The 14336-nt window shown below is 31.2% G+C and overlaps 1 protein-coding gene across 3 annotated transcripts in view; it reads left to right on the top strand.

The window, feature by feature from the left end:
- LOC127709690 (uncharacterized) overlaps positions 1-14336 on the top strand; it is a 251157-nt gene that overhangs the window by 190185 nt on the left and 46636 nt on the right. The window contains exons 1-2 of one of the 3 annotated variants that reach the window (XM_052215317.1): positions 4376-4486; positions 13448-13705. In XM_052215317.1, coding sequence (XP_052071277.1) covers positions 4423-4486; positions 13448-13705 — 322 coding nt within the window. In that variant the 5' untranslated portion in view covers positions 4376-4422. Of the gene's footprint in view, positions 1-4375; positions 4487-11635; positions 11708-13447; positions 13706-14336 lie in introns of those variants that run through there. The other 2 variants (XM_052215318.1, XM_052215319.1) reach the window with 2 other exon arrangements.

The following is a 14336-nucleotide window of genomic DNA, read 5'->3' as shown; positions in this document are numbered from 1 at the left end:
GTATTATTATTACATAATATGCATACGGCCGCATTATATACGTGTCTTTACCAAGTCATGAATGTAATTTATTGGTCGCTGTTTGTTGCTGTTTCCTATATTTGTTTTTCGTTTATTGTTTTGTACAGCTTGGTCTTCTGTTGCTCCGCTTTCCGAGGTTTAGGGGAGAATTGGGCGCCCCTAACATGTTTAACTCTGCCATATTCTATATGTGCCTGTCCAAAGTCAGGAGCCCGTAATTCAGTGGAAGGCGTTATATTATATTTGTTTTCGTTTATTGTTTTGTGTATAAATCAGGCGGTTGGTTTTCTCGTTTGAATTGTTCTATATTTGTCATTTAGGGGCTTTTTGTTGTAAAAGGCCCATAGTTCTACATTGTTTGGTCCCTGGTGGAGAGTTGGCTCATTGGCAACCATATCAGATCTTCTTAATTTTATAACTATGCAGTACATTGGTATTTACATGTTCATGATTAAAATGCATATATTTGGTTTCACATTTTTAGTTAACAAATTATTTCATTGAACAAAGGCCAGGGTTACAACTACCCAATACATACTTTTAGTAAGGCAATTAGTGAATATTGTAGTTAAGCCCGCTCTTAAACGTTTTATTGAAAATTATATAAAATTATGTTTAATGGTATTGACATTTTAGCCGATATACAAACTTTATCTACTTCAAAGCGACATTTGCTATTTTTTTTTATTTGCTTCAGAGGCAGTTGTTTCTTAAAAAGAAAGTAGCTGATCTTATAACAAAAAAACGGACGATGCTCTTATCTGTGTTTACCATCATCATTCATTTTATTTTAAAGTACAAAATGTTATTATATTATACTTCTTCATGAAAAGTATCGCTCTTCTTTAGAAGCGATACAATGGTTTTAATTTCTTTTAAATTTGTAGTTTTATTGCGAAATGTTCTTTGTGTTTTGCTTTCACACATACACGTACACACAAATAAATACATCATTTGTATACCTATTAAAATATAACACATTTTTGCATACGATCTTTAAAATCGTGCTATTTGTTTTGACAGCTGAAAGAGGAAGTAACAGTTTATTCCTGACTCGGATAAATACAACTACGATGGTTCCGGTTCTCATAAAGGAGGAAACCCGCTGTTCTATCAGTCAGTGTGCCTATTCATGTTTGCGAGATATTGGATGTTTCTATATTTCTTTTGATGAAGAATCTGTCACGTGCAGCTCATGTTACATGTACAGTAGAGAAGAAACCACAGGCAATTACCCCACACCAATTGTGTATAAAGTTAAAATAAAGCAAAATTAGTTATCAGTACAGTGAAACATGCCTAAACTGAATCTTGTTTAAACAAAATATTCGAAGACGTTCGATTTATGCAGGTTTCACTGTATGTCAATATCGACATGATGTACTTATATTACATATTAAAACAATTGTAAAATGAATTAAAGTCTCATTTTTGTCAATAGTTAGAAAACATCAAGTCATAAACATGCTACTTTCTTCTGTATTTTGCTGTTGTTTTTTTGTTTTCTGTGTTTTCATACTTAATACATGTAACTATTGACTCATAAAAACCAATTCATCCTAATTGTAAACATGGTTTGGTACAACAATAAGAAGATATGGTATGCTTGCGAATAAGACAACTGCCTACCTTAATTTAAAAGACATATATTTAAGCAGCATGTTTTTACCGTACGGTCATCAACAATGAGCGAAACTAATACCTTATAGTAAGCACGTGTAGGTAGTCTGCTTTTCTCCAATGCGATGCAGTAATCTGTATGCTTTGCTTTCAGGGTTTAGTTATTACCAACGAGCCTCAGGTTTATATCAAACTCGTCTAATACATTTGCCCATACATTATAATTGACTGTGTAAAACTAGACATCTAAATTACTAGTAACGTAATGTAACAGATGGTAAAGACAATCTTCATTTAAAACCATTAACTCCTAAAGAAAATGTTAGTAATTTTTTTTATCTTCTGAATAGATATATGGATGACAGATTCCAACCCGCACGAAAACAATCTACCAAGCCATAGATATAAAAGAGAGACAAAAGATCCCAAAGGGACATTCAAACTGGAAAGATAAACTGACAACGCCATTGCTAAAAAAAACACACACAGACAAACAACAGTAAAAAAAACACAACATAGAAAACTAAAAACTAAGCAACACGAACCCCATCAAACACTGGGCGATCTCAGGTGCTCAATAAAGGTAAGCAGATCCTGTTCTACATGTGACACCCGTCGTTTTACTCATGTACGTACAAACCCTGTGATAAGTCTAATTCGGTAGGTCACATTCGGGGAAAAGGGGACGGGATCATCCAAATATGTATTTTATTCACAATTCATTTCTTACTGACTGTTGACTTAACTTTATTCACGAAACATTAAATTCTAAGAAAGGATAAACAATGGTAAAGAAATAGTATACATGAATTTTTTCACTTAAATATTGCATATCCAGTTTAATTGAAAGTAAAAAGAAATTTCAATTCCAACTTTTATGCATTTTAACGTTCATTATTTATTTTCTTTTACTCAGAATCTCTCTGACGTCATGTCGGTGTTTTCGGAAGTCTGTGTGCAGTGAAGAGTTAGAACTGTGTACGCATACTTTCTATCGAATAACATTGTAGCTAAAGTTTTATTTGTGTGTAATATTTAAGACTCAACTATAATAGTAAATGAATTCCAAATAAGCTATATTGATAGTCATGCATCCATTACGATGATAAAGTAATAATATTATCAGGTCATGAAAAAACAATATGCATAGCTTAATATACTGCTTTTAAATAAAATGATAAATACCACCACGCGAGGGACTTTCTTTATATACGTTTTAATTCACATACAATTCTATGAGAACATGGAGATATAAAGTATACGTCAAAAAGACAGCATTTAAAATAACCACGCAAGCGACCATGTTACAGATTTAGCGGAAAACGAACCCAATAATAGACAAATACGTGTATGCAAAACACATTAAGCTTATAATCACCCATAATATGTAGTAGAGCTCTGGTATACTATTCTAGCATAGTATCACCTTCTATTAATTATGGAACTTAATAATTTAAGTTCATAATTATTTCATGTCCTTGGAAAGTCATCAGGAATTAGCTTTTGAATAATTTATTATTATATAGTTATATATACAAGATTTTAATGATTTCCATTTGACCTGTCATTAACATGTCAATATTTAGAGATGACCTAAGTTCTTACTCCTCGAACTTGTAATAAGGATAATAGCAATGGATATTATAAAGTTATAGAACGAATATTGATGAATATTGACCCGAGTAGTATATTATATTGCACAAGCTAGCGAGTGCAATATGCTATTTCGTGAGGAACATAACCCTTGTTCAAAGAAGACATTTTTGTTGAATAAATTGAATGTGATTTTATTCTTTGAAATACTGATTGTTTCAAGCATTACTGATAACGTTTGTCATTAGCAGTTAAATAGTGTGAGAATCATTTAGTATAATGTAAGATAACATCTACAGAGATTTGAATAAAAATTTCTTCGAAAAATCCAAATCACGCTGCATCATTATAGAATATAGTATGGACCTATAAATATGAAATATTCATCTTATCTGCATAAAATTTGAATATGATACAAAAAATGACTCTTCATAAGAAGAATAGAAGATGAAGATTCAAGAAAAAGCCTTGTTAACATCAGCTCAGTAGGCAATAATTCGGTACTGACATGATTTATAACAAACCTTGTTAAAATTGTCCGTTCATAAAATTTGAAATTATAAGAAACTAAGGTTTCAACTCCCTCAGGCAAAGTTGACCTCAGATAATTTGGCTATTTTTAGGTCCTTTTTGGTCATATAGCTCTTAAACTGTTTAGGTTATTTTACATTCTTGACTTTCAAATATTCGGCTTTGAGCATTCCTGATTAAGGTTAATGCAGAAAATCACTTCGGACGCATGCAACGTGTTGTTTTCACTTTTTAACACTTATGGGAAGAATAGACAAATCTACAAGGCAACAAAGTGGCTGAAACAGATAGCGATTTGGCGAAATAAATTATGCGATAAACAAGTGAATTAAACACGTTAAAATCATTTTTTCATTATATGTGTTATTAATCTATTACATGTATGTTAAAAGTTCAAAAATGGTCAATTAGCCGGTTGAAATCCTTATAGACAAGAAATCGTAATACTTCCATATACAGTACTAGCTACAACACTAATTATATATTTGCTATATCTTTTTAAATGTTTGATTACGTACATTATAATGACATTGTGATTTTTTAAATGATAAAGGTATCTATGCGTGACTACTGGGTACTTTCTTTGTCAGTTATATTAATTTCTATATATATATATTTCTGTGTGACAACTTCCTTGTTTTTAAATCTGCATTTTCAATGGCGCAATTAGTGTTTTTGCTTCTCATATTTGGATTAAAAACCCTCCTTTACGGAAACGCATGTAAGTTTAACTTCTACTTATTTACGAACGGAATAAGAACAATTAGGCAATATTAAGAAATACTATAGTGTGTTGTTTAAGCTGATGACGCGATGTGTTGACAAATGTGTATGGAATAAATTGCGGAAAATAACAAGCCTTTCAGTTGAAAACGCTAATCAGCTGCTCGTTTCACAAAAAATAATGTTATTTTGTCTATTAACGCACACATAAGGAAATCATGGAAATGTCTGTACCAAGTCAGGACTTTGACAATTGTTTTCCATTCACTTGATGTGTTTTAGCTTTCGATTTTGCCATTTTATATAGGGCTTTCCGTTTTGAATTTCCCTTGGAGTTTGGTATTTTTGTTATTTTACTTTTTACACCTAATGTCTCTTTTTATTCACATAAACAAAACAACTCATCAATATTTAAACATATTACCATGCTTAATTATCATTCAATTAAGGGCATACGATACAGTTACAGGGGAGGTAATGACGTTGCTAACGTAAATTGTTATTTTCGCGACGTCAAACTGTGACATATCGGGAAACGATGCAGTTTTCGGCTGTTTTTTATCATTCAAACTGATTTAACTTGAAAACGAGTTCATGGACCCCTCTTTTTTAAACGACATTTGGTTTGATTACGTATGAAGATTATGTGTACCAATGTTCATGAAAAAGTCAAAAATGTAATTTTTTTTAATTTGATAAATATACAGCAAAAAATGACGTTTTTTTTCTTCATTTATGAACATTGGATAAATATGAGTTATTTGTGAAAATAAAATGCACAAATTTATAGGACATTTATATAAAACAGAATTTATAAAAACAGCTTGTGCTTATCTTTTAAAACAAAAAAGTTATGTATTTCTGTTGAAAGGAAAATACGTCCACAAATCCGAATTTTGAGCAAATAACTGAAATTTCGACCTGAATTTAGTAAAAAAGTAGCACATGAAGGTATATTTTTTATAACATATTTCCTTTTATCAGGTCAAAAATAGCCTGCATGCAAATATTCATCAAAATTTCATTATGGGATCAAAACTGTATCGTATGCCCTTAAGATGTTGTTTGTTGAGAACCATGCTTTAATCTATTGAAAAAAACGACCTTTGGAACAATGTTGAACGAAATATACATTTTACATATGACTAACTGAGATAAATCTACAGATAACAACTGTGAAAATTAAATGCAGAAATTTATGATTTTTGATTTAGAAATCCATGTATATAAAAACCAAATAAATAAATTAAGAATAGTGCTTGGAAACACACAAAAAATATATGTTTATGATTCAGAAATGTTTTTCTGCAACGAAATGTTTTTCTTAAAACTGTCAAGTTCAAGGGAATATTTTTTTTCAACCCTTTTTCATATGAAAAACCGGATGTGATGTTCTGTGTTTTGTTGGTATTAAACCTGTATACTAAGTAAAACATAATAACTGTAAAAAAAAATTCAGCAATCCTGATGATACCTCGTTTATAATATTGATGCATTCAGTAATATAAGGACGCTGTGATAATTTCCGCCATCTTTGTTACCTCCTTTTGCTTGCATATAAGAATAAGAAGATGTGTATAATTGCAAATGAGACAACTCTCAACAAGAGATCAAATGACACAGAAATTAACAAATACAGGTCACCGTACGTCCTTCAACAATGAACAAAACCCATACCGCATAGTCAGCTATAAAAGGCCCCGAAATGACAAATGTAGTACAATTCAAACGAGAAAACTAACGGCCTAATTTATGTACAACATAATGAACGAAAAACAAATATGATCCACAGAAACAAACGAAAACCACTGAATTACAGGCTCCTGACTTGGAACAGGCACATACATTTGTACAGAATATGGCGGGGTTAAACATATTAGCGGGCGTACAATCCTCCCCTAACATGGGACAGTGGTGTAACAGTACAACATAAGATTAAACTATAAAAATCAGTTGAAAAAGGATTAACTCATCAGATGGATACAAACAGAAAAACATATAAAAAACACACAGAGTGGACGTGGCAGGGTACTTATACATCCCCACAACAAAAAGACACTAAGTACATATCTGGGAGTACTCGCAGTTACTGACAGCTAGTTCAAAGCCAATAACAACTAATAAAAAAATCATGCAATTAAGACTAAAGTATCAATCGGTACACATCCATCATCCAATTGCTTTAGTGTTAAGAAGTCATTAACAGTCAGAGAAAAACGACCTTGCGCAATGCCAAGATACAGGTATCGACAGATTGTAGAGCCTTGAATGTGCATCTGTATATTAAAATAATATTAGTTTGATTTTAATTTACTGATAACAAAATCAATATTAATACCAATAAAAACAATATTCAAAGATCTAATTACAGTGTTGAATTAGTAACCTTTTAGAATAAGTTTATTTAAAGGATCGATAAGTTTACCCTGATCGTATCTAAATTTCCGGGTTCGGTAAACAACATCTCCGTAAAAATTAGGATGTGCTATCCCGTTTGAAATAAGTTTTCTACAGGTACAACTAAACTTTAAAACCAAATCTTTATATCTATGGAAAACTTTAGTAAAGGTTTTAAGTAGTTTGTTGAAACGAAATCCCTGACTTAATAATTTACCAGTAATACATAAATTACGTGCATTGAAATCCAAAACGTCAATCAGACACGGGCATAGTGAACGAGTTGTGATATATATATACAGCGTAAAAAGGTGCTAAAATGAACATTACCGTCCAAAAAAGGAAAATTTACAATAGGGAACGAAAAATCGTTCATTTTGTCGTAAATTTTAGTGTGCAGTTTTCCGTGTAAAACTGAAATATCTAAATCAAGTAAAGGAAAGTTATTACCGTTTATATTTGATTTATTTAAAGTAAGTTCCTTTGGGTACATTTCGGCAGTACATTTAGAAAATTCTTGATTATTTAGCGAAAAAATATCATCACGATAACGGTAAGTGTTGTTGAATTTATCAATTAAATGCAATTTAGACGGGTCTTTACTGGGTTTGTTCATACACTGTGATTCAAAACAATACAAGAACAAGGATGCTATTAAAGGGTCGCAATTGGTGCCCATAGGAAGACCTACAACCTGTCGATAAACTTTATTTTACATATCGTTTAACATTAAAGAGAAAGTCTATACAATAGAATATTGGTCAAGTTGCAATATTTTCAACTCATTGGAAATTCTCCAGTTTTATATATTATGCAAATGTATATTATGCTCCAGTTTTATGGGTATTATATAAAAGGAAACCAGTAAGAATAACAAGAAATATCAATTTTTCTTTCATTTTACCATGAAATCTACATGAAATATGTTATGCTATATTCTAAACTCGGATATTCAAATACCGTATTAGTCAATCACGTCATGCAGTCTCGGTGTTCAAGCCGTTAAGCCCATTAAAAAAAGTAGAGACTTTTCGAGAATGCACAACACAGCGCAAAGAACAGTTTAAAAAACTTGACCCACTCATTCCATATAATCTGAATTGGAGTGTTAGTATTATACTAGCTCTGTATTGTATGTATGATGTGCTATGGCATTTGAAATACTTGAAGTTAGCAGAAAAAAAAATTTCCTATAGCTATTCCTATCATCGTTGAAGTGTTTTCATAACTGTTTTAGTCCGTTATTCGGGCAAAGTTGTACACTTTAATAGTTGTTTTTTCGTTCATGAAATATAATGAGCATACCTTGATCTCAGTTTTTTTTTATAAACTAGTGATGACACTCTAACTTTACTTTAATATATTCTTACTTGAGGCATGAACATTTTAAATTTTGGATGCACATTTTCAGCTCTTTTATCCCAGGAAGGTAAAGCAACAAACAACCGAGTAACAACATTGAATAATCACATTGTAATTACAAAGAATTTTCTGAACAAATCATTTTTTCATAGAAATAAAAACTGTTCACTTTAATATACCATTCTCTGATAAGTAAATGCTGTAATTGTTTTGTTATTTATGGATAACAAGGATTTTTAATAAAACAATTCTATTTTCTTTTTAAACTTAAACATTCTCGGTTTGTCGATTTATGTGAAAGTTTAGCTATACATACCAAGATCATATAACAGAGAATCTATATTAAGATTCCTTTTTTTTCTTTTTTTTTTCTTTTATGTGGCAAAAAATAGGTTTCATTGGACAATAAAACAAACAACCGGATTAATTACTACTTTTAGCAATTATTACATCAAATGAAAACATTATATTTATTTAATAATTAGATGTTTAGGTGTGTATTTAAAAATACAGCTGAGCCGCAGTAACTGCGTAACAGGAGCGAAAATACATACATGATTATATATAGCAAACGAATCGAGTACAACATGACTAACATATAAATATACAACATTTGCATATGAATTGATGTTATTTCACATAATACTTTGACATCGAACAGAGTGAACCCGTGCAGATCTGTGTAAACAATTCCACGAGGTCGACAATGTCTGTAATGAATATTTATAATTTACACATAGAGTATAAGAAAAAGAAATATTTCTAAATTTCATGGATTTATATGCATATCATGCATATGAAATATGTAAGATTAGATCAACAATCTTTCTATTCTTTGTGTTAACATGGCCAAATTCGTAAGAACAGCTATATTACAGTGTTTGAGCATACCATACATTTTATTAATTTGTGGATATATTACATAATAATCTGGAATTATCATTTTCCTAAAATCCTTTCCTTTATCATTATTACATACACATTTATAATGAAATTCGTCCCCAAGACCAGTCTTGCAGATATGACAATTTCTTCCTTGTCTCGGTATATTTCGCAATCTACCGGTTTCTATTGGTAATTTAATGTTACAAGTCCGTAACTTACATATACAAATCCGATGAGAACGCTTCAGTCTCAATAGGTATGGTCCCAGTATAAATGTTGTTTTAAATTGCGAGTAAAAGTCACTCCTCGACGAATTTTGTATATCTGCAAACCATCTTTGAATGAACTGGTCTTGAAGTCAATGTTTGACAGTATATTTTAAAAATTCTAAATTAATACTTTGTTGAACCTTCCATACTTCACCAAAACCACAATAATCAAATATGGATTTGATATAGTTTATCCATAAAAACTGATAATTTTTATTATCTTGTAAATGCTTCAAAAGTTTCTATAGTTTTCCAGACAATTTATTTTCATTAGTAACAAGCTTGTTCCAGAAGCATTTCATTTTCATCTAGATTTGTAATTCTAGAGGAATTCTTCCTAACTCACCTTATATCATGAAATTAGGAGTGGATGTTCGGACAGACAAAATACGCTTACAAAACTATAAAAGAATCTTTTCAGTATTTGCTTTATTTTCGAACTCCCAAATTTCAGAGGAGTACGTCAAAATGGGAACAACTAACGAATCAAATAATATTAACTGGAGATTAATAGGAATGGATACATTTTGAATCTTCTTATAGAGAACATAAAATGCCTTTTGAGCTTAGTCAATAATTTTTTCCGATCCTGGAAAAATGTTTCGTTATAGTCAAACAAAAGACCAAGGTTAATATAACTGTCCTTGATTTTGTTTACATTTTCTCTTAGAAAAACTTACAATTTTTGTTTTTGACACATTTACACCAAGTTTCCAATCTTCGCAGTATTTTTCAAAAACAGAAAGTGCACTTTGTAATTCTTGTGACGAAAAGGGGTCAATACAAAAATGCTACAAAAGGTTACTTAATCAGAAAAGCCGGTTTATCATAATAGGTAGAGGAAAAAAACTTGAGGATTGTTAACACTTATGGAAAGCAAAGAAACAAGGTGACTAAAACTGTTTATTTGATTTATTATTTATTATAATAAGTGCTTGTATTTCAAAATTTCAATATGGTCATTTAGACGGTTAACATTATGAAAGACACCCAATCTTAATACTATTTCGATACACTAACTAGGATATTTAGCCATATTTATTTAAACACCAACGTGTAATATTTAAATAGGTATATACTGACGGACTTTAAAAACGTTACATTAGATTATTCTGTTCAAATATGCAATCCTTGTAAAATAAATGTATAAAAATAAATTTTATTAATTACTTTATTGTCTAAACAAAGTTTGCAGTTCGAATGTTGAAATGATTACGCTATGTTTCATGTTCAAATCATGTGGTATACACGGGAATCTTGGTCCTCCTTGTCAATGGATGCGTCAAAGTCGAAGACATTGACTTCTTGTTACCAGCGGCTAAATGATTGACAGTAAAACCAACGAGCTCTGTTGTGGATGTTTCGAGTTCTGTTTTGTTCTTTCTGATTTGCCCACTGTCCCACCTATTACAGTGTTTTTTTTTTTGGCAATTATGCGGTTTAAACTTAAGGGTTTTAAATGTTTTCCAGCGGTAAATTCTTTGACATTTCAGTATATGGGAAACATTTATGATGTGAAGCTTAATGTCTTGGCATTCGACGACTTGATTAGCAGTTGACATTGTGGCAGTTAACATGTCTCACATATGACTTGTGTAATCAAATCTTATTGACGTAGCGTTGTCACTACATATTGATCTGGTCATGCGTGATCATTAACAAATCCCGTCTGCCTTTCTTGTTGTTGTTAGGATAGTAAGAGGAGTTTCTGACGTGAAATTGTCTAGCAACAACACATTTACGTATTCCTACCTGCAGTATTTGTATGGCCTGATTCAGATGTTTCAATGCTCAGTTTAGATATATGAAAATGCAACATGATTTTACTGATCTAAGTGTGTGTATGAATTTAATGAATTGTTTCACGAAGAAAAAAGCCTTACAAATTATTTATTGGTTTCAAATATCGCTTTTAGAAATTCGTGCGACTTCAATATTCCGGTATGTTCAATTGTCTCAGGTAGGTCAGGTATTGATTTTATTCTAAACGCAAAGAAATATGGCAAGCATGAATAGTACTGTAGTTATATGAGAATCAATCAGGATTTGGTAATAAAAATCACCAAAATGGGTGTTGCGTTTTTAAAGTCAGTCAGTGCATGTACATTGTCATTTTAAATGATAATGTTATGTTATGCGTGACTATTGAGTTCTTCCTTTGTCAATCATATTCATTTCTATATTATTTGTATTATAAACTTTCTTGTTAGTTGTGAAAATACAAGTAATTATGCCTTTATCAATGGAGCCATTAGTGATTTTAATAGTTTTACTTGGATAACAAACCGTTCTTTACGGAAACGCATGTAAGTTTAGTTTCCCCTGCTAACAAACGAACAATAAAATGAAAAGCTAACACATGAAAATTGAATTTGTTTATTCATTGAGTTAATAATACAAGTAACATGTCTTCGTAATTGAATGCGGTTTTAATGGCGGAGCAAAATAAGCCTTTCAATTGAAAATAAATCATCGATCAAGACCCCCTCTTGACACATATACACGACATATTTTATTAATGATAAAATACTTTTAGGACAGGAACACTTCAATGTAAAATATACGATCAAGTATACTACAAATAAGATTTATTGTAAAATAGGCCATTCACAATATTGTCCGATTGATTTTCTTTTTTATTTCAACTGTAAAAAACGAATGTGAGAAATTGACTCGTTTCCGTCTTCATCAACCACCATATTTTTTTTGGTAAATCAAACCCCACAACAATCAAATTAGTTACGATATAGAAAAAAATCAATTGAAATTTTAAATTGAATTTAAAAAGTTAAAAGTTAAGTTTTAACTGAAGGAGGTTATGATAGTTGTATTAAGCCAGACATTTGGACTGTTTTTACCAAGTAGTGGTATGTAATTTAGACAAATTACTTTGTTTCACATCATATCAGTTTCGTGCAATAACCTAAATGTACGCACTTTTGCTTGTGACAATGTTGAAAATTCCCCAAAATAGATATGTGGAAATGATTCACAGAGAACAGTGAGAAACGTCTTCACAACTTCTGATGATAAACGCATATTTGATTAAATTTGAAAGTTGAGTGTATCTTGTTTAAAGATATTTGACAGATAATATGCTGGTATGAGTTCATTTGTATTGTATAATTCTATTTATTAAAATGCAATTGTACTTAAACTTTGGTTGCAACTTCACCAATAACTTAAGGTCGTTTACTATTTTTGATTTTTTATTTAGGCATCCATGCGCTAAATTATGATATCTAATTAAATTCCTTAAAACGTTTGGTCTCGACCCAGGTGACTGTTATATAAGAAATGCGAATTGTCCGCACTGAAAGCGATATAGCATGCCTATAGTACTGCAACTAGGCAGGCTACTGGCAACCCCTAAACACCATGTGTAGGAGCGACAAAGTTTCTAGTGCTTTAGTACGCCATGATTTTAGCGATGCACCCTTATAATAAAAAGTAAAATAACAAAAAATACCGAACTCCAATGAAAATTCAAAACGGAAAATCCCTTAACAAAGGTCAACATCAAACGTGCAAACACTTTAAACGAAAACATATTCCTGACCTGATACAGGCATTTTCTTAAGTAGAAATGGTGGATTAAACCTGGTAAATTTACAGTTGATAAATTATTGTAACATACTAAAACTAAGTATGTCAACTAATGTCGACTTGTCGCAAGAGATTTGCGAAGACTCACCTCTCGTTTGCGAATGAGAAACACACGTATATAACATTCTGTTTTTAGCAAGGGAAGTTTTTTAGATTGTAAGTTTTTTCCGACAAGATTAATTAAAAATGATTCATATTTAGTTCATTTTTGCAAATGTCAGAAACGTAGTTGACGAACATTCCCTATATCTTTTTATATCATCATTATATTATTTATAACATATAAAACCCCTATAAATATACGAAGCTCTGTCATCTAGCTTCAAAGGTGATAACGGTTGCAGATTTATCTGGAAATAATACACTTTCCTCCCTAATTTTTATAATGTCTTTTTTAATTATTCTTGATGTTAATAAAATTTATAGTATTATTGTTTCAGATGCACATAGCTATTATGAAACAACAGAGTTTTTGCCAATTTATAGCACAAAGAACGTCACAAGTTCAGCCTGCAATACAACGTATTATATGAACGACGAAATTTTCCAAACAGCTGACAAAAATAAAACAAACGAAGAGTTTATCAACATTTGCAACATCACAGTTAGCCAAAATGATTTTATGCATAGTCCTTGTCTTAACAGGAGTATCATGGGTATAGAAATAGATGTTTGTTGTAACGATTGCAGTCACAAAGGTAATATAAGAATATCATGAATATGTAATTGCGTGAACTGACGCATACATGTAAAAATTCCAAACGTAAGCGTCAATTTTCAACCAGATAAATGAGAGTAACATCACTCGTAATTTTACATGTAACTAAATAGTTGATCATTTGTGTGGACTATCTGCACTTCACGGTTCATAAAGTATTTGATGAATCATGACAAAACTTTCAAAAAGAAGTTTCGGTTTGATTTATTTCTGTTAAGAATGCTCATCCACTTTTGTCAATATAACGGAACTAATAGCCATAAAACCAGGTTCAACCCACCATTTTTTCTTAAAATGTCCTGTACTAAGTCAGGAATTTAACAGCTGTTATCAGACAGTCCGTTAACGTTTCTATGTATGTTGGCATTTGCTTTTGCTGTAGTTCAGTGTTTCTGTTGTTCCGTTGTTTTCCTCTTATATTTGATGTGTTTCCCACGGTTTTAGTTTGTTACCCGGATTTGTTTTTGCTTATTTGAATTATGACTATTGAACAGCGGTATACTACTGTTGCCTTTTATTAATGGACGTCCTCTTTTCGAATTTACTTTGGAGTTTTTTTTTGTTTGTTTTTTTAAACTTCTTTAATACATGTCGATTACATTATATCACCA

This window comes from Mytilus californianus, unplaced genomic scaffold (genome assembly GCF_021869535.1).
Source record: "Mytilus californianus isolate M0D057914Y unplaced genomic scaffold, xbMytCali1.0.p SCAF_7, whole genome shotgun sequence".
Lineage (NCBI taxonomy): Eukaryota > Metazoa > Mollusca > Bivalvia > Mytilida > Mytilidae > Mytilus > Mytilus californianus.
Note: the sequence above shows the minus strand (reverse complement) of the source record. Positions and strands in the feature narration are given on the sequence as shown.